General features: G+C 37.8%; 1 protein-coding gene across 1 annotated transcript; it reads left to right on the forward strand.

The window, feature by feature from the left end:
- The first annotated feature begins 267 nt into the window (after positions 1 to 267).
- On the forward strand, positions 268 to 18,431 carry LOC139791242 (patatin-like phospholipase domain-containing protein 2). Its single transcript, XM_071733268.1, has 9 exons — positions 268 to 570; positions 5,957 to 6,189; positions 6,932 to 6,997; positions 8,960 to 9,169; positions 9,661 to 9,721; positions 11,821 to 12,036; positions 12,987 to 13,119; positions 14,399 to 14,515; positions 17,793 to 18,431. Exons 1-9 carry the CDS (start codon positions 384 to 386, stop codon positions 18,085 to 18,087), a joined length of 1,518 nt encoding a protein of 505 aa, XP_071589369.1. The 5' UTR covers positions 268 to 383; the 3' UTR covers positions 18,088 to 18,431.
- The last annotated feature ends 3,167 nt before the right edge of the window (positions 18,432 to 21,598 follow it).

The raw sequence follows: 21,598 nt of genomic DNA on the forward strand, positions 1-21,598 counted from the left end.
GGCTGAAGGGGCTGAAGGGGCTGAAGGGGCTGAAGGGGCGGAGGCTGCTGAGAGGCCGCGGGACCGTTCGCCGGCGACACGCGGGCCCCGGGTCACGCAGCCCCGCAACCGCCCGCCGCGCGCCCCCCCCGAGTCGGGGAGAGAGGGGAAGGGGGGCGGGGCGTCATTTGCATATCGGCCGCGGGTTGGCTGCGGCGCCGCGGGGCCGCGGGGCGGGGCGAGCGGGAGCGCGGGATTGGCTGCCGCGCGGGCCGGGTAAAGCCGCAGGGAGGGTCCCGCTGCTCACGCCTCAGTCGCTGGGGAAGCGGCCGAAGCCGCCGGAGGTGTTCGGGTGTTCGCCTCACAGCAGCCCCCGCCCGCCCGCTGCTCGCCCGCTGGTGACGATGCTGGACCGGGAGCGGGGCTGGAGCGTCTCCTTCGCCGGCTGCGGCTTCCTGGGCGTTTACCACATCGGCGCCGCCACCTGCCTGCAGGAGCGCGCTCCGCACGTCATCCGCGACGCCCGGCACATCTACGGAGCCTCCGCCGGAGCGCTGGCCGGCGCCGTGCTGGCCGGGGGCGGCTCTTTGGGTCAGCGGCTCCGGGACGCGGGGGAGGGTTCGGAGGGATGAGGGGGAATGGGGCGGTGGGTTTGAGGGAGAGGGATAGCGGTGCGGGCCTGCGGGAAGGGCCGGGCCGGCTCGGCTCTGATTGCGGAGGTGGTGGAGAGCGACTGCGGCGAGGCTCCGGCCGTGGGGCCGCCTCCGCCGGCGCTGCGGGGTGGCGGGGACAGTGGCGGGGCTTTGCTGGGCTCTCCTTCCCTCTCCTGGCTGGGCGGCCGTTGTCTCTCTTATTTTTCGTTTTCTGCCCACAAAGAGGAACATAACCCCTTCTATGAATTTAAATCCCAGCGGAATCCATGGCCCTGTAGGTGTGTTGGGCTGCCTCTTTCCTATTTATGTCTCATCCCGTGCACATCTTGCTTCCGAGTAAAATACCCAAAAATAGCTTGTACTCCTGAGGGTCGGGGAAGAGGCAAGTGTTAAAGTGAGTGTGTCTTCACCTTGGATGGCTATTTCGCACCCTCTGGGTTCAAGAAATGGTCTCGGTGATGCATCCACATCCAGTTCCAACACTTGTGTAGTCAAATAGTTGGAATTTACTGCCTCAGGTACAGGGACAGATACATGTAGAGAGATTCCTCTACTTTGCACGAAGAGAGATTGTTACCGACCCACTGTCTGCAACTCCAAAGCCAGAAGGCACATCAGCTTTTCGTACCTTTGCTCAAAGTAGAGGAATTGTTGGGAGAGCGGGGGGTACCAGCAAAGCAAGCAGACTCATCAGTTCACAAGACAATATTCACAGTTTATTGGGAAATAATGCATCTTTCCTGCAGTTGCCTTGGCACATGGAGTTTCAGTTAGCTTTAACTTGCCTCCTCTAAAGCTTCTCCTTTCTTGGGGTCAGGCTAAGAGAGTTAAGGTCATGGCTTAGGTTAGCTTTAACATGCTTTTCCTCTTTAATCTCTGCACAGTGTATATTACATAGGTTACTTGGGTATATGATTAGAAACAGCGGATTGACTGAAATTGCTGATTTTAATTGTGATTTAAGTAATGGACGTTGTCTTTTGTATTTATACTGGATGAAAGATTTTAGTTTGCAACTCAATTTAGTTTCTGTTATGAAATAAACACTTGCCTTCTATCAGTAGGAAAAGTACACCTTACTTCTACTTCTTTAGGGATCATGAGAACCCAAATATGCATTTATCTAGTGAATTAGATATGCAAGATATTCCAGTAAGCTTGATACAAATAAAATATCCAGCTATTTAGGATAGTGACTAGAATGCAATTTAAAAAACATATGAAATATATGGGACTGTGAAAACGGTATTACTTTTAAACCATGGAGATCCCCTAAATAAAAGCTTGTCTAGTTCATGGCTCAACACTGTTTTTACTAATGGTACCCTTAGCATGTTTAGAACTAGAAGTTTTTGTTCAAGTTTCATCTTGTGGATAGAGGAATAAACAATAGATGCTTGTTTTCTAAGGGATTTGGATTTTACTTTTAAATTTCTGGGGGAATAATTCACTGACTAAAACAAATTCTCCATGTGCAAGAGAGTAATGCTGTGAAATGTTCGTGTCTGCTGTTTAGCCACTGATAATGTATTACATACACTTAATTTCTTCAAAGCTTTAACAGCAAGCTGGTGTTACTTAAACTTTTAAATTTAATTTTTCTGTAGTGTCCTGACATAACACATTTGAGTTATGACTATAATATCAGCTTTTAAAACAAATCCTACTTATCCATAATAACTAATTATTTTTAGAACATATCTAGTTCTGAGACTTAAGTAATTGTAAATTAGTTAAGGAGGCCACTTTAAATATCTGAAGTATCCTTAAGTACACAAAAAAAGTTTATTGTTCATATGAAAGTATATATTGCTAACAGTTAAAAATTCTAGCTTTTTTGTAATTGGTGTTTGGAGACTTCAAATTATTCCCTTTTATTTCCCTTCTTGTATGCTGACTGAGGTTTTTGCTTTTCTCTAACATAGTCGAGTAGCTAGTATGTGTGTGATTGCTGCCCAAGATATTGTATTTAATGGCCAATAGTATTTCTTCTTGAAAATTTTTTAAAACAAAAAGAAGTCGCTTGGGAATGCTGGAAGACAGTTCAAAATTAGCCACATATCTATGTATTGTTGTAAATTCATCACACTACGTGTTAATTCTGGATCTTTTTAGCTGTTCACATTTTGTGAGTTTGTGTGAAAGCAGAGGATTGTAACTAAGCTCTGAAGATGGTACAATATGGTACAATATGTACAGTATGGTACAATAATTTTATGTATTTCATTAGTTCATATTATACCCTCCTTTCTTTTGATAGACTTTAATCACCACAACTGCAGAAATAACAACTGCAATAACAAATAACAAGTCCCACATGTTTTCACAGTTGCATTTCACTGTGGAAAGACAGACAGACTCTTCTCAGAGTTAGGCAGTGGAAAGATGAAATGCGGCAGACATAAGCTGGAATAATGCAAATTATGATTAGGTAAAAGGAAAAGAAAATTACCCTGTGTGTGGTAAAGTACTAGAACAGGTGCCAAGGAGCAGGTTGTGGGCTCTTCATCCTGGAAAATGTTCAAGACTTCACTCCTTCAGGAATGCAAGCCTGTGTATGTATATATGCATATACAAGACTATGTATGTGTATATATATGAGCAGGTGTTTTGACTAAAATAGATGTGCATATTTCATCTCTTGAAGCTGGATGTTTTAAATAAAGGGTTTTATTTGTGTTACCTGTTGGATAGGTAGATTGAGATTTTGTAGAATTTCAAGTCTGGATTGAGGTAAACAGCCATCAACTAGGAAAAAGAAGCAAAACAAAACAAAAACGTTTTTCCATACAGAGGAAGAAGTTGAGTTCATTGAATTTGTGGGAAGATAAGAGGAAGAAGCTTAGAGGTGTATCAGTGTCTGGTATAGTTTTGGAATACACCAGTCTCAGAGGTAACTTTATTTCAGCTCTGGTAAGGAAAGAAAGGAGGAAAGTAAGTTGAAACAGTCTGAATTAATAATGAGGAGCTTTTTAAAAATTTATGATTTAATATCACATACTCTTGGGTAGACAGAACATGTTATTTTTCAGCTTAGGAGCCCTTCTATTTAAAATAGGTTACCATAAAGTATGTATGTAAATTTTTCTTTCTTTTTTCTTTTTTTTCCAATAGACTGCCTCAAATGTAGAAAGTCTTGTATATGGAAGAGATGGGTACCAAATTTCATTTGGATGGGTAGTTATTTTCTAAAAGAAAGTTGAAACACGTTCAAATCTAAACTGTGAGAGGGTGTCAGATTTGTGGCACTTTAAGTAAGATCTTTAAAGTGAGGTGATCCTTGCCTGACATTACTTGATGGTGAGAGGTAAATAAATGCAATGCAAGGTTAGTAGAGGGCACTTGATTACTTTATTTGTTTCTGAAGAAACAAGCCTGCAGTTCAAATGTGTGAAGATGGTACTGTGCTTCAAGCTTAGATAAGAAATTGAGCTTCAATTTTACAGGATGCTAGCTAGAAAAACAGGGACAAGATCCGGAAGAGAAGTGAGAACTTGTTCTGTGTACCCAGTGTTCTTGGTCTTTTTTTTTTTTTTTTTTTTTTTGGAACGATCACCTGGTGCAGAAGGTGTCGAAAAATATACTTATTTTGCAAAAGGGAACTAATGCATGCACTAAGAATGCTCTTCCTGGACAGAGTTCTGGTAGTTCAGTATTTCAGACTCCTGTACTGTGCCTGATTTCTCTGTTTATGAGATTTAGAAGATTGAACACTGCTATATTAGTTTATTTTAAAAAGGGAGATGTTAATTTCTGTGAACGCATGATAAAACAGAACTGCAAGAACTGTCAGCGTGGCTGCTTTTGGAAACCACTTCCTAGAGTGTGCCTTGTGTTTTTTTTTAATTGCACATAAAGGGGTTGTACTAACATCAGCATGTATTTGGCCATGAACAGTGAGCTGTATCTAAATATTTCATACTCTTCTGGGATGGGTGGTGGGGTCAGGCTACTGAAATCAGTGAATTCATGGCCCAAGGCTTCACTCTACAAGGTTGGAAAGAAGAAAATTGTATTTATAAAAAGGAAGTATGTCTGATACCTCAGATTTTTTTAGAGATACGGTTTTGAACATAGACTCTTTGTTTACTGTGTTAAGAATGAAAAAGGTCTGAACATTGCTATTTAAGGGGGGGAAAAATAAGGCTGTAGTAAGATAATGTTTTTGGCAATTAAGCTCAGCTCAAAGGCTTAAACAGAGTTGTTTCCAGCACAGTGCTCATGTTTAACTTGATAAACTGACTCCTGCCTATTCCAGATAGGCTATGTAAGTTAAAATATGTAAGTTTGGAAAAATACTTTTAGGTGACCTTGTAGCATACCACTGAGGTTAATAACCTGTTACTTTGACCTTCCTCCCCACCCCCTTTTCTCTACCAAGTTGACAAGCTTATCAGGCAATTTCCTCAAAGTATGCCCTGGAGAAACATGACATCAAAAATTCAAACAAAATATTGCAGGTGGATGAGCTGCTGTTCTTTCTGTGTGGTTGTTGAAATTACTGTATCTTGTGTAGTGGTTTGTACAAGTTCCCAAAGGCTGATACAACTCGAGAAAAAATTACTATGGGCCTTTATGTATTGGCAAAAATGCACCTATTTAAGTGGAGACGTGAGAGGTGTTTCAGATCTCCTCCACATTCCTTATCCACTGCTTTAAAAACTTCCCTCCTGGTGCTCCCTACCATAAATTCATATTCAGTGTTCTCTTTATTGTGTTTATATATAAACAAAGATAAATGGTACTCTGAAACCCTAAGTTTGTTTAAAATACAACAAGTGGTACCAGCTGTGATGAGCCCAGCTGCTCTGCTTCTTCAGCAGACATTCTGTGGACCTTAAATCTGTGCATAAAACACTGCAGGTTTTTGTGGGTGTTGCATATAGAATGTATCCAAGCCCATGCTTACAAAAGGTCACTCATTTTTGTTTTTTCTTTAAAGAATGCGTTTCCGGAATGAATAATTCTTTACAGAAGTATCTTGTATAGGTATTTTACACCTACAGTCAACCTGTAAATAACATATGAGTAACTTAGTGGCTAGGTCTTCTGCAAAGATCCTCAACATTTATGTACAGTTGGTTTATCTGTTGGAATAATAATACTTAATTTATTAAATATTTATTATTATATATATATTTATATAAGTATATAAATATTAAATTATATATTTAAAGTAATAATAATAGCTCTTGAATTTTCCTACTATTAATCAGAGAAAATTCAGATCACCGGACCTGCTTTATTATTGGAAGTGTGGGGTTTTTTTTTGTTTTGTTTTTGGCATACCTTCTGTTCTTAAATGAAATGTATTTTATTTTCAGCTCAAGCTTGTGCAGATGTTCTGGCATTAGCCAAAGAAGCTAGAAGGCGAAATCTTGGTCCTCTTCATCCTTCCTTTGATGTGATAAAGATAATTAGAGATGGACTTATGAGAAATCTTCCAGAAGACACTCACAAGTTGTCTTCGGGCAGACTGTATATTTCACTAACCAGAGTATCTGATGGTAAAAATGCATTGATATCTAATTTTAACTCTAAAGAAGAAGTAGTCCAGGTATGTGTACTTCTGGCAACTATAGAAGTTTCTGTAATGTTAAGTCCATTTTAAATCATCCACTGTATTTTCATTTTACACATGTTTGGATATTACTATTTTGAAAGTATTTTAAAGATAAATTCAAGCTTGATTATGCTAAATTAACTTGCTAGTTTTCCCATTCAATGCATCTGTAAACTGTTTTAGTGAGGGATCAGTCTTTAAAAGTATAAATGTTTCTCAAGTGCAGTGTCTCTAATGAAACTATATCCTTCATGAATAAAGTTTGTCCTAGTCATTCTTATCAAGATAGTAATCAAGAAAAAGTCAAACTTTTTCATACTTTTAGTGTCAGTTACAAAGCTAGTTTAATATCATCCCAGAATGCTGATATTTGTTTTCACTGTTACTGAGATTATTTAGAAAATGTAGAGCTGAAGTGAACAATGATAAACTTTTCCTTGCTAATTAGCATTTCCAGAAATGGTGCTTTAGGGAGACGTACCCCCACCCCTTTTTTTTTTTTTTTTTTTTTTTAATAGATGGAATGTGGTTACATTCTGAAAAAGAAGTGTGAAATACCCTTATCTTAAATTGTCCTTAATACCTCCCTCCTCACTCCCCTTCTTTAAGTGTGCTTAATGAGGGGTTTTTTGCATGTTTGCTTGCTTGCTTGTTTGTTTTTGCTAACATCTAAAGAGAAATTATAATTTTAATAACATAGTTGCCGTTTAATTTATATGGTCTCATTTTCCTACAGGCTTTAATCTGTAGTTCATTTGTCCCTATTTATTGTGGCCTAATTCCACCATCATTTAGAGGTGTGGTAAGTCTATTGTTAAGATCTAAAAATCATTCTAGCTATTCTGAAAATGTTAAGAGACAACGTATGTTTTTTCAGTTATCCTATAAAATAAATACCTTCAGCATAGCTTCTAGTACTGTAGTTGTATGTTCCAACATCTCAAAAAAAGCAAGGAAACACTAAGTGTGTGAAAGATTTGTTAAGTGTTTCTTCATTCTGCAAAACATACCTGTTCTTTCAAATTTTATGCAGTCACTATAAAAAGGTATTCTAAGCTTGCAAGTGTTGAACTTCAGGATAATTAACTGATGAAAGTGATGCTCATTCACCTGCTTCAATGTATAGGAAGGGTGATTTGGTTAAAAAAACCCTAAAATCTTGTAAGATAGTTTATTAGAAACCTTTGTAATCTTCCTGTAGGTAGGTCTGCCTTAAAACATGGATTAAGGTTTCATGTTCATTTAGGTATAAATGAAGCCTTTTAATGTCTTTTGTTGTTTGTATACAGTATTAGAAAGACTGCTTTTTAAATGTAAACTGTTGGTATGCAAGTCTGTTCTGTAACTTCACAGAACTGTTGGTTACAAAGCCTCTTAACACTTCATGGCTATACTGGGTTTTCTGAAATCCCTCATTAAAGGAGGGTTGTATTAACTTGTATTTGCTTTCCTTCCAACTTTGGTGTGCCTTACACAAGGAGAGGGGAAGAATATTGAAAGAATACTCTAACAGTGTTTAATTACAGACTCTTCTTAAGGCAATCTGGAAGTGCTAAAAGGTCAAGGATAGATAGGAAATGTATTTTTTTCTTTATGCTGAAATTTAAGCAAAAGTGATTAGAACTTTATAGGGATTTTTCTTTATCTGCACTTCTAAAGCTTGTATGTCTCCTTAAACTCTTCCAGATTAAAGGTGTTATGAAAACAGGACGTTGGACTGAATCCAAGGTTTAGGTGGATCCAGGCTAATCTGGCTATTCAGTTCTTGTCACCAGACAACAATGTTATTTTAAAAGGCTTAGTTCAGAGTACAAAAACATACAAGTGATGCTTTATTTGGTCCTATTTTGAGGGCAGGAAAATGAAGGAATCATTGCATGCTTTTGATTTTTGCAATTATTTTGGCATGATTTCAATTCTTGGGAGGTGGTTTGTTGGTTTTTTTTTTTTGTGTAACAGTGCCACAGTTGCACGTGCCTGGTGTGACTCCTTTAGGATTTAAACACAATGTAATGTCAACTATGTAAACTTTGTAGCAGCTTGCTGTTTAACTGGCTTGGTGCTTCACTCATGTATACTTTGAAACAAAGACTTGAGGGAGACTTTAAATAGCTATATCCAATTTCCAGTTGTGAAGCTTTTGGGTGTGGTGGGTTTGGCTGCCATTTTGTTATGCCAAATAGTTGTGATGCTTTTATACCAAATTCTGATTACTAAGAATAACTTAAAGTTACTTTTATTCTAGCTGAATGGTTTAGTATCATGGAATGGGAGCTTTGTAATGTAGAGCTATTCTTTTACTTGTATTCTTTCTGAAGTGTCAGTTACAAAGCTAGTTTAATATCATCCCAGAATGCTGATATTTGTGTTCACTCAGAAAATGTAGAGCTGAAGTGAACAATAATAAACTTCATTGTTCAGAAGAAGAAATACCCTGGCAGCTTTTTGTTTGGTGCTTTGCTTTGAGGAAGTGGAGACAGCTGCATTACTTTTTCTCTGCATGTTTGTGTAACTTCAGTGGACTTGCTCTTTCTTAAACATGTAGAAGGATCCTGGATAGATACAGTTCCCATGGAACTGTAAGAAGGAATGCTTCTTACCTGACAACTAGAGGACAAAGAATGCTACTCAAAATATTTAGCCCAGGAGCATAGGCAGAGGCTGTTTGGTTATGGTCTCAAGTGCTATTTAGTAATTACATAGGAAATTTGATAGTCTGAAATTTTCAGTCTTTAAGACTTCTTATTTCTGTTCATTTTTGTAGCGCTATGTGGATGGGGGAATCAGTGACAATTTACCTCAACATGAATCTAAGAATACCATCACAGTTTCGCCTTTTGCTGGGGAGTGTGATATCTGTCCAAAGGGAAATTCTGCCAACTTTCATGAAATGAATGTGACCAATACCAGCATTCAGTTCAGTTTGGGGAACTTTTACCGTTTAACACAAGCGCTCTTTCCGCCAGAACCTAAGGTAACTCATTGCCTTTGTGTAATTACTAAAACATCTTTTCCTATGAAAGCCTTGCTTTTGCAGAAAGCTACAGTAATCTGGACATATAATTGGGCAGTTGTATAAACTTTTATGGTGACATTTCTCGTCTTGTTCCTTTTTTTTTTTTTTTAATAGTTTGTGTTAATTCTCCATATTTTAGTCTCTCAGACTAAAAATGCATGTCTGCTATTTGCTTTATTTATTTGGGAATTAGCACAGGGTTCTATCATAAAATCAACATTGGTAAATTAATAGCAGTCAGTTTAGTTCTTTCATGTTAACCTGCTATCCAGGTGCTTTAGAACTTAGCAGAAATTCTCAAGGTTCTTGGTTTTGTGAAGTTCTCAATTAATACTTCACACAGGGAAGTTGCCTTGTAAACTTTGCTATAGCAGTATTAACTTCAGATCTGATGAGGGAAATGCTCTTGAATTACTTATTTGTCTAACTCATTTACTGTATGCTTTCAGGTACTAGGAGAGATTTGTGAGCAAGGATATTCAGATGCTCTTAAATTCTTGAAAGAGACCGGTATGTTATATTTGTGGATAATTATTGGTGATGTGGTCTTCTTAACCTGAGTTTAAAAAAAAAAATAGTGACAGAGTTTTATATAGGTAAGAAGGGGCTAGGTCTTTGAAGGGATGATGGTAAGCTTAGTTCTTGTAGAAATCATATAGTTGTAGTAACTATTCACCCAAGATAAGTTGTGCTGCCACACAGAAACTGAACTTTTGGGTTTTTAGCAAATTTGTGAAGTGAATGTTAACAGTATTGTTACATGAAATTACCAAAGAATTCCAGTTCTAGGGAAATTGCATTATTAATTTGTTTTGGGTTAGTGATGAAGGATAGGAATATCCTATTATTTTCCACTCCTGTGAAACATGGATCTTCTTATTTTCTCCTCTGCTATCATGCATGGGAATGTCTAAGTAAAGCCTTATAGTCTAGAACTGAGAACTGTCTAACAACAACATATAAACACTCACAGACAGATCCATGGTCTCTATCATGAAAGACTTCAGAAGGTGACTTGCCAATATAGCACTTGGTGGGACCCAGCTAAGCTTAGGTAGAAGAATTGAGAGTTACTCTGCTCTACTCCTAGAATTCTAGTAACATATTTTATATTAAAATATGTTATAGTTCTGCACACTTTTAAACAAACAAGTTGAAGACAATAACTTCATATTAAGGTGAAGTTAACTGTGTGTTAACTATGCATGGCCCTTGCACTATTTGGATACAGAAGCAAATTGGTGCTGAGAAGGATTAGAACAGTGGAAACTGAAATGTGGTGTTTGCACGATTACAGATAGTGCCAGCTGTAATACAGTAATGCAGTTGTATATTTATATGCTTTCTGCTTATACTCTGTTATAACTAAACATAAAATATTCAAGTTTTCTTTGAACAATTTTCTTCACTATTAAGAAACATCACGATTCTGCTTAAGAGTTTGATTTTCTACTAATATTATTAAATACTTAATGAGAAAGTCCTGCTTCACACATTTTACCAGGTGATTAAAAGCACAAGGAGCCTATAGTTTGATTGTCTGTGCTGATGGGTTCTGTTGCTGTACTGCACCCACAAGTTTCATGTGTGAATGTTTCCATCTGACACTAATATCTGAGATTCCTTGCAGCTATTCCTAGGTGTCTTTCCCTCGCATCCTCTCTGTATTGCACTGTTTTCCTCTTTTTCATGCTAACAATCTTGTGATCACCTTTGTTCTTATTCTGTCACAAGTTTGTCTTCCTTTAAGCTTAATCAATGATAATTATAACCTTTCCAAACTCATTCATTATGCATCTCCTTTCTTCTTATTTCAACTGTAGGACTTAATTCCCCCCCCCCCCCCCCCCCATCTGTAATGCTTGTACTAAATTCACTGCATTCTTTTGACATATGTCTTTCAGGATTAATTTTAAGTAGAATAAATTCTGTTGTATGTAGGTTAGGATTGTAGTCCAATTTGATAGTCTTTATATGTAAGTAACTTTGTAATGATTTTCTGGAAAGAGTATAAATCCCCCCCCCCCCCCCCTTTTTTTTTTTTTTTTTTTTTTTGTGCTCATTACTTAGTGCTTGTTTCTAAAGTAATTATCAGTGCTATGTCTTAATTGGCACTGGTTTTGCAAGGTAACCAATGCTGATTTAGATCTGTACTTTGGATGTATCTTAAATTGTGTACCATTTACTTTCCTTCTCCACCCTCTTGCAGCAATGTCTCAAAGTACCATGTGTTACCTGCCGTGTCAAATTTGTAAAGTGTGTGATGTGGTTTAAGTATTTTCTTTCAAATAAAAATTATATCAGTTTTCCTTTCCTTTATATAGTTTACTTTCTTGCTGGAAAACAACTTTGTTAAATGACTATATTTCCAGTGCAGTTTCAGTTAATTGTTCATTTTTCCTTTTCTTTAGAACCTGTTTTAAAGTAAGGCCCAAACCTGCAAAAGAGTATTCATCAGAGTGATTAAACATTTGTGGAATTATAAGAGCAAGTGCATTTGACATTGGGTATATGACAGTCCCTCAGAATAGGCCTTTGTACAGATACAGAGACTACAGGTACTCAAGACCTGTGGATTAAGCCTAAGTGGAAGCTCTTGACTCTTTCAGGTATTCTGAATGACTCAATTTATATCCACTTGTCCTTCACAAAAAGAAATCCTTGTGAAGCTGGGCAACACATTGACCCTATGAAGCAAAAAAAATTGACAGAAAATAATGGAGTGGAATCTTTAAAAATGGAAGTGCTTGATGACCAATTGAAGCAAAACCCATGGCCTTTGGAGAATAGCATATTTGAGAGTCTACCTCCTAGACTTCGTAAAGGTATATGCTTCAGATTGTTTCCTGTAGCTTTGATCAGCAAACTTTGGTTTATTTTTCCCCTGCTTAATTCTTAGAATTTGTATATGCTGCTTTTTATTTAATTTTATAAGCGCCTGTGATATCAGAAACTAACCCAGCCCAAAGAATTTCTTTAAATACTTATTAAAAGTGAACATTTTGATTTAGCTACAGAAGTAAGATTGAAGCAGGAGGAAGGAGCTACTTTCAACACTGCAGAGAACTAAATTCTCATTGGTTTCAGATAATCTTTGTATGCACACAGTATTTTTGTAAGCATATACTTCACATTTAAGTTGAACCTCAATTCCAAACATTGATTATCCCCATCTTATTTTTAAAACAGGCTTCTGTAGATTTGTAATTCTCTTTCCAGTCTTTTAACAGGCTGTTAAGAGACCAAACCCACTTAGAATATTTCTTTGATCTATGAATTTTACCTAGGTTTTTGTGTGGATGCTGATTGGTGTTTTCAAGATTTGAAATTTGTCCCCCTCCAGTGACCTAGGGAGACAAAATTTGAAGTGTGATATTTCTGACAATTATAGATAAAATTTGGAATGTGCAGAACCTTAGAAATTAAACAAACTCCTTAGAGTTGCATTGTCTCTAACAAGAGAGGTATGTTAGCCAAACTATACAAGTATTTTTGAAGAGGTGACCTTCACATCCTCTTATTATAAATTGATTCTTAAACTTACTGCTTAAAAATTCTGAATAATGCCTTTAGTCCCTGTGGTGTGAGTCTGTGTTTCCCCTATTTTAAAACAGTGTGGAGGAGTTTTGTGGTAAGAGTGTCTTGATATTAATGCTTCCATTTTCCATCTGAGCCTTATTCACATGATGATGTTGAATGAAGATTACCAAACTTAAAGCAAGTATTTGAAAGGTTTTCAAACAGTCTAACATCCCTTTAAAAAATTATTTTTAAGCACTGCAGGAGGCGTGTAAAGAACAGAATGGATTCTATGCTCAGTTCTCTAAACTCTTCCCTATACGGGTTATATCCTATCTTATGCTGCCATACACACTGCCAGTGGAGTCTGCTTACTCTGTTGCTTTACGGTAAGGAACTTTTAATGAACTGTGTTAGAATTACTATACTTCTGGAACTATAATAATTGAGAGCTCATTCAGTATTGTAGGCATTGGGATACTCAAAAGTTCAAGTGGTAACAACCATTATTTCTACCCACATAATGCATTCCTCTGAAACCTCTGTAGTGTAAGGCTAGAGAAATAAGCATATTAAGAAGATTCCTAAACTGTTTACTCATGTTACTCTAAGCTGTCTCATAATTGCTTGAAAGAAGGATCCTGAATTGTGTTTTACATGAGTCCATTCTTCATTGCAGTTAATATATTCTGCTGTGGTATTTGAACTCTATCCAGACAGTTCAAGCGCTTTAGCTTCCTTCTGAAGTTGGGAGTAAAATCCAGTGTTTATTTACCATATAAATTTTCTTACTAGGGTTTTTTAGGTTGACTGGAAATTGTACGTGTGGAACAGCTTAATTTTGTTTTTCAGTTCCTATAAAAGAGAAGTTATGCTAAATGACTGTCCCATGAACCCTAAGCTCTGTGCTTGCTTAAGAGAATTCTAGCTGCTGAACAGTAGATGTCATTACTGTGTTTAGAAAATGTTTGAGAAGGCAAATGTTCTGTAAATGGAGCCACATAGAATTCCTGTAAAGTATCTTGTTTCTGTGTCACTTAATGTAGTGCTTACGTGAAAATTTTTTTAATTTTTTTTTTATTATTTTTTTTTTTATAGTGGAGGGGGAGGAAGCAAGTTTCAACAGAAATTTAATATGGGTTTTTGCCACTCATTCACCTCTGGTGTAATTAAGGAATCATAAGGAAAAAATATACATGAAAAAAATATACATAGAAAAAAATCATAAGGAAAAAAAATATACATTTGTGACATTGTTTTGTTTCTGCCTGCTATTTATTCTTCCACTGTGCTTTTATTCTTTGCTCTCCTGCTTAAGTTGAAACTGACTAGAAAGTTACTGCCACTCAGAAGGAGGTCTCAGAGACAGGAATTCTTTAGAGGCTTCCTAAATGTTGGTTACAAGGTGTGGAATACAGATACTGCTCATCTGATCAGCACAGATCACAGATGCAGGGACTGTGCCATTCTTTTACTTAGCCTGGAGAAAAACAGTGAGTGAAGTAGGTGGAAATTTAGACGTTGGGAAGACCTGAAGATTTTAGTGGGGGAGTTTACTTGTGGAGAATGAAAGCTGTGTTACTTTGAATGTTAAAGGTGACATGTAAGTATATATTGCGGATTGTATCTACTACTTACACTACAAGTGTATTTTGGTTCTGGTTGTAGGTTAGTAAACTGGTTTCCTGACATGCCTGCTGATGTTCGATGGATGCAAGAACAGTTTTTTCGGATTGCTGGTACAGTTTATTCCCAGGCTAAAAACAAGTTGTTCAGTATATCCAGGTAAGGTGGGGTGCTGCTGCATGCACATCTATGCATTTTTATAGTGATTTTCTCTATTCCATCAAAGCTTCAATTTCTATTAACTTTTTATCTTATGACAGGATTTAATAATTTTCTTAAAAGTTACACAAACAGTTATCATTTCTTCTAACCCTTAGCATTGTTTAAGTATGTTTTCTGTTACTTTTTTTTCATACTGATCAGTAGCTGCTACTTATTGTAGGTGAAGAGGTGTTGCCTGTTGAGAGGCTTATGCTTTTTTGGGGAGAGGGGTGGGTTACAGAGTAGACACCTTGTTTCTTCTCCCACAGTAGCTGGGGGAAAAGAGGAAGAAAATGTTGCTCAAGGTGTTCCAAATCTGGTGTAGCAGTGTAGCAGGAAGGAAGTAGAAAGCATTGGGAGAAAGACTAGATTCTTAGGAGTCTGGACAGGAAAGATTGTGAGAGGTGAGAAACGGAATATATGGAGGGCAGTCTTTGAAAGATAGTTGGGAAAAACTAAAATAATACACATGGGGAGAATTTTTAGGAACCTGTTTCTGTTGAAAAGAAACCTCTACTCTAACCTGGTGGTAACCAGGTTCATTATGCTTCTCTTACCAAGATCATGTGAGGTTTAGCCTTTTTGACTTCTGTTAAATTTTGTAGCATTATGTGCATAGAAGAATTGCTGACAGCTCATCTCAGTATGAATATAAGAATACCTTTGCTAGGTAGTGTAGTATTTGCCCAAGGAGCTCTGCAAATTTTCAGGAAATCAATACAACCAATATTCAGCTTAGTTTTTCCTGTAAACAAATGGATTTGTTCCTGGAACAGAGTTGCACAGCCATGTCAGGGTAGTGCTATAAAAAGCATAGGCTCTCTTAGGTCCAAGTGCTTCTAAATATAAAGTCTTCTAAGATTTGGTCTGAGCATAAATCCAGATTTAGGCAGAGTAGATCTGATGATTTTCACAACTTCTGGAGTTCCTGAGTAGGACTTAGTTAAAGGGGGAGAAAAAGTAGCCTGGAAACCTGTGAAGAGTTAACAGAATTCTGAAATGCTTCATAAAAGCTTTCAAAAGAGCACTAGCACTGGAGACTCATAACTGCAGCAGATGTTGACTTGTTCTATATACAGTATATTTTTAAATTAAAAATACCCTTTTATTTGAGCCAAGAGTTCCTTGAGCTTTTATCTTCCTGTTCTGAGTACTAAAGTTAGGTAAGGAGAAAGACCAAAGATAGTCCGTTTTTTTGTTTGTTTTTTTTCCCTAGCAATACTATACACTTGCCCATCAGAAACACAGGTTTGATAGGTCTGTCTGAGAAGAACAGCTTGATCCTACTTCCTTACAAGAAGCTTTGCCAGGTTCTGGGTTTACATTGTGGAAGATCCAATTCATATGCTTTATCCCTTAGAAGCAGAGAGTGGTCAAACTTACTGTTAAAGACTCTAGCTTAAAGGAGGACTAAATGGGGTGGAAGCTTGAGTTTTATCTAGAATTCAGAAGCATTAAATTCCTGTGTACAATAACTGATTTCAGGAAGGGAGAAGAGAGGCTAAAGCCTTTTCTTGTGTAACACTGTGGCTTTTGAGGTCATATCTACAAGTAAGAATGTAGCTGGAATCATGAAACTATAGAATGGTTAGAGTTGGAAGGGACCTTAAAGATCATTCAGTTCCAACCCCTCTGCATGAGCAGGGACACCTCTCACTAGATGAGGTTGCTCAGAGCCCCATCCAACCTGGCCTTGAACACTTCCAGGGATGGAGCTTCCACAACTTTCCTGGATAACTTCCTGAACAACCTGTTCTAGTGTCCTTGGTATCCTGTTATTGTTATCTCTTCAGTTACTGGATACCACATGTAATCCAGTGGGGTTTTTTCCCTTTTAATGGTATTTCTGACTTCCTAGCACAGTAAATTTGGGTATAGTTATCTTACTGCTGCTCTTACCCTTATTGAGCAATTCCTTGATGCCACTCGTATTTCAGCCTTACCAATCATGCGACTCTTCACCTGCCATGAGCATTTGGAGGGAACACTATCACAAGACTGTCTGGGATCTAATTTCTCAGACTGGTTACTTGGTCACTGAGTCATGATTAACCAGAGACATCTTTTATCTTCTTGTGGAAAGAGCAAGGTCTTGACCATGGAACAGAGCATGGTGGTCATGTGGCTTTTGCTGTTTGGTTTTATGATAACTGTAAGGTGATCAGCTCCCACTGAACTGTTTATGCTTTCAAAGTTACAAGTTTTCTGAAGCCTTCCTTTAAGTGGATTCTGTTTTAAGGTAGCAGGGTCCCAAGGCTATGTGTAGAATCTGCATTATATTCTACAGGGAATTCTTTATGGGCTTGCAGTTAGTTTCAGTTTTTTGCATCCACCAAGATTTTAATATCTGCTTTTGCAGAATAGTAATCCCACACACATTTTTTTACCCTCTTCTGCTTGAGTCATCAAATCTAGCTTCTGTTTTGGATTCAAACTCAAATCTCAAATTTGTGCTGTTTACAATTTGAAAATACTTTCCAGAAACTTAACCTAGGGCATAGTATCTTCTGGTGCACCTAAATTTCAGGTATGAGAGCTGCTGTTGAAGTGTGTGTATAGTGAGTTGGGGGTTTTTGTGTTTGAAAGGAGGCGTTGCAGACCATTTTATGGTGGGTTTTTCCCCCAAAAGTGCTGTAAGAGAGCAGAGAGAACTTCAAAGAAAAAAATGGGTGTTCTTAGTGACAACTTCAGTTTCTTACTTTTCAAATTGGAAAACACTAACCAGGTGACCCATGTAGAGTAGGAAGGTTCTGTTCCAGTTGTTCAGCTTGGTGATAATGGGCTGGTTGAAACGTGGAATGCAGAAGGCATTTGGGAAGTTTTTTTTTACACATATACTTGCTACTCAGCTTATGAATGTTGAGGCTATTGTTAATGTTCAGTTAGTGCAAGGACAGGTAAATCAGCAGATATTCCAAGTGGATAGCTGGGGGAGTATTAGGACTACTTAAGAGGTGTCATGTAGAAACAGGTCTACCCTTCTGAGCTCATCAGAACAATATGACTTAATGTAACTATTTTGTACCTACTTCTGAGAACAACACAAAATGACTGTGTACCCTCTGATAGATATGATAATTTTGAGATTTACCTGGTGCTCCATTTCCTGCTAAATGCATTTCAAGTTACACTATTTTCCTCTAGTGTGCTTCCTTATGAAGATTCCTTGTCAGATTCATGAACAGTAATATAAATGTCATCGAAGCACCTTTTTTTTTTTTTTTTTTTTAAACAGGAAAGATGACAAATTTGCATCACTAAGAAAATGTCAAACTATCCCATCTACTATGGAACTTCATTCTTCATACTGCCACCTTAAAATGCCTCACTCTTCTGCCGACCTTGAAACCTGGCTCTGGGAATCTTCGTGCTTCATGCACTCAGCTGTGAAAAATGTTTCTGCTAACATGCAGGAGCATGCAGAATTAAACTCCTATCCTAATTTTCTTCCAAATTCTGATGAATCTGGGTTGGAAATAGATTTTGACTCCTCCTCAGAGGCAAGTTTCCATACTGCTCCAGAGTATTGATTTGGAAGTACATTCCACAGTTTCCAAAATTCCATTTGGCAGAGAATTTGAAATCCTAAAGGACTAAAGATCACTTTTTTTATTGCCAATAAGTCTTGTAAAATTACTTGTTTACAGCTTCCTGATAAGTCTGCCTTGGGAATTCTGCTGTTTTAAAGATTATAAAAACAGTGGCTGCTATACTAAGTAACAGACTACAATTCTGTTGAAGCACCAGCTCAATCAAAGGTAGCAAGACATGTAAACACTGTCTCTCTGGAAATTAATTTTTTTTAAAAATTACTTTCAGCATAAAAATGTAAATTCTCTAAAAATATTAGTAGAAAAACAAGCATTGATTAAAAGATTTTAATGAATAGAATTCTTAACAATATTATGGGTTAAGATTACTTTGATAGCACTTAAATGAAATTGGACTTTTACTTCATAAAGGGAAATACAAGAATGGGCTTTTTAGTGGCCTCCAGTGTTGGTTTGCCTTATATTTAAACATATGGTTGTGTTTATGGAAAAGTGGTTTGCATGAAATACTGTAGTAACAATGTTACTCTAGGTTGTTGTATGTATTCCACACTTCACACTTCTCGTCTATGGTCCTTTCCCTCTTCTAATACTTCAAGGTATAAAGACCTAAGAAATGGGACATATTCCCCTGAAGTGTAAGCAAATACACTTTCTGTGATTACAGAAGACCTTTTTTTTTTACTTAATAAGGGTTTATTACTTGACTAAATATGAAAAGTAGGTAAAATAGTGACTGTGCTTAGTAGTAGCAAACAGTAATTTGAGAAGGTATTAAGCTTTACAGAAGATTCTGTATAGAGATTTTTGTTAACAAGTGGTGGTTGATGTTTAGGTCTACTATTAATTGCTTCCCAATCATTCTTGATTACTTTTCCTATCCAACTTGAGAGATTTTTTGTCCCTTCTTTTATTTCCTTCTTCCTAAAGGAGCAAAGAAAAGGAGCAGAGTCATCTCTATCTCAGTGAGGTGTAAGAATGCAAAGGAAGTTTCCCAAGACTGATCATTAGAAGAAGCAAATGTGGAAGCAGGGAAGTGTCAATATCCAGGGAGCTGTGCAAAGGGCTCAAACAATGGGTAGAAAGTTAGCCAAATCACATCTGTCATGACCATTTTTAAGCACTTTCCACTAAAAGGGTTCCGCATAATTTTGAATTTTAATAAAGACAACTCATTAGTGTATGAATACATTAGGAAAAGTAAATAACAAAATACCAAAAAATGATGGCTTTACAGTGAAGCTTGTGCATGTGTTTGGGTGCAAGTGTGTGACACTTGAACACTTCTCATTCATGCAACTTGGTTGCAGTCCTGGGAAGAGACCACAGACTCTTACTGAGTGTGTCTTGTACAAGTAGAAGCAGCAATCAGATTGTGATGCTGAGGAGAAGGGAAATTCAGTTTGTGGAATTTGGTTTCCAGAAATCTGTCAAATAGCAAAATGTAGCACATGGACAAGCCTTTAAGCAGTTTCTCAGGTGTGATTCACCTAAGCTTGAAGTGCTAAATTTTACAACATGAAAACTGATTTTTAGAATGCTGGAGCATGGGGGAGAAAGTGTCAAACCATCCATTTCCATACTACAGAAGACTGGTGCTATTTTACTTCAACTCTTGTTTATTTCTTGTGTATGTATCTTCAAATTTACAATAAAAGTTGGAAATTTTACTCTTAACTACAATTAAATGATACAAGATCTGTTTTATATTGTCTTTCTTTATAACTTTAAACTTTCTATAATTTAATTTTATAATGTTTTGCAAAATATTAGTCTTACCAGCATGTTTTAGAATTTAAGCAGGAATGCCAAGTTTTGCTTCATTTATGTGTAACTGGCATAGTTCTAGTAACTACCTTTAAATCTACCTTTGCCACTTCTGTTTTGCACTGCTGCGATTTTGTCTCCTTTTTCTAAAATAAAAATACAATCTGTTACCATTTTTTCTACGCTTTCTTGAGTATAATGCACCTAGTGTGAGCTAAATCAGAATGTGTTAATGTAATGATTTAATGTTGGGCTGGCAATTAAACAAATGACAGATGCTCTCTATTAACCCCTCTCCCTTCCCTTATAGGGAAAGGAGGGAAAGTGAGACTGAGTAAGGTTTGGAAACTAAACTACCCAGCTTTAATAAAGCAGTAGTGATGAAAAGGAAAAATTATAAATATCTACAAAAGCAATATTGCACTCCTACCCCCTCCCCCTAATAACACATCATTTGTCAAAACTGAGGCTGCAGGGCAGGCCCTTCAAAAGTCCCAGGCTGGTCTTCTAGAGTCAGCAGCAGACAGGAGCTGGAGGCAGGAACACACTGATTCAGGAGGGCATGGATTGGGATCAAAGACAGATGAACAAATGGCATCCTCCCAGGAAGCTAACCATGGATGAAGAAGATCTTGACCCTTGTGAACCCTCAAATTTATCCTGAATTTGGCATGTATAGGAGGGAATACTCTGATCCATTTTGGTCACCTAGTTTGCTCTTCCCCAAAAGAGGGTTGCATGTGTTACCCCTTTACTTGCTTTTTCTTTCTGGAGCATAAGATTTTTCCAGCACCAAGCAGTGGCCTTGGTTCTGCATACCATTCCATACCTCTAACTATAAACACTGAGAGCTACCAGTCCCAGAAGCAGACACTGACTGAGATCCATGCTGTTAATCTGGGCAAGTGCAGCTATTTAGAAGAATCATCATGGCTGGAAATGACCTCCATGGTCATGTAATCCAACTGCCAAGCCTGTATACACCACCTGTACCAATAAACCATCTCCTGCAGTGCCACATCTACCTGGTTTTCTAATAGCTCCAGGGATGGTGACTCCACCACTGCCCTGGGCAACCTGTTCCAATGCTTCACCACTCTTTTGGTGAAGAAATTGTGCCTAATACCTCATCTAACCCTTCCCTGGCACAACTTGAACCTATTACCTCGTGTCCTGTTGCTGCTCACTGGGAGAGGAGGCCAACACCACCCTGCAGCCTCCTGTCAGGCAGGGGTAGAGAGCAGCTAAGGGGGCAGGAGAAGAGGCTTCACTGAAAGTAAAATTACGAAAGAAAAAATTGGTTCAACCCTTCTTCAGACAAGGGCAGTTATTTTCCTTGTGAGTTTAGGATATAATGGTTGCGAGGCATCGTTTTTAAGAATAGTACCTTAGATTATAATCTTTGGGAGGTGCTATTTCATGCTCCAGCTGGACTTGTAAGTCACCTTAATTGAAAACCTACTTTATTTACTGTCTACTGGTTCACAAATAACATCAGGTTTAAACAGAAACATCTCAAAAAGCAGAGATTGGGGCTGGAGGAAGAAAATGCCTGATGTCTCCTGTCTCAGTTAAAACTCACTCTTTTAGCCCTATATAGGCAACAGGGCTAAACAATTCAGCAACTGAAAACATTTTAACTTTCGATGCCACTTCCAGTCTGTTTAAGTTTGACGTCATGGAGCCCAGTGACCTGTCGATATTTACGTCACTTCCTTCCCCG

The sequence above is a fragment of the Heliangelus exortis genome, chromosome 1 (assembly GCF_036169615.1).
Source record: "Heliangelus exortis chromosome 1, bHelExo1.hap1, whole genome shotgun sequence".
NCBI classification, from domain to species: Eukaryota; Metazoa; Chordata; class Aves; order Apodiformes; family Trochilidae; genus Heliangelus; species Heliangelus exortis.

What these genes read in the sequence shown, in the direction of transcription:
- LOC139791242 (XM_071733268.1), top strand. Translation starts at nt 384, where the DNA reads ATGCTGGACCGGGAGCGGGGCTGGAGCGTCTCCTTCGCCGGCTGCGGC. An exon ending in GGCCGGGGGCGGCTCTTTGG is followed by an intron (nt 571 to 5,956) that starts GTCAGCGGCTCC and finishes TTTTATTTTCAG; the next exon opens with CTCAAGCTTGTGCAGATGTT. An exon ending in GCTTACTCTGTTGCTTTACG is followed by an intron (nt 13,120 to 14,398) that starts GTAAGGAACTTT and finishes TTCTGGTTGTAG; the next exon opens with GTTAGTAAACTGGTTTCCTG.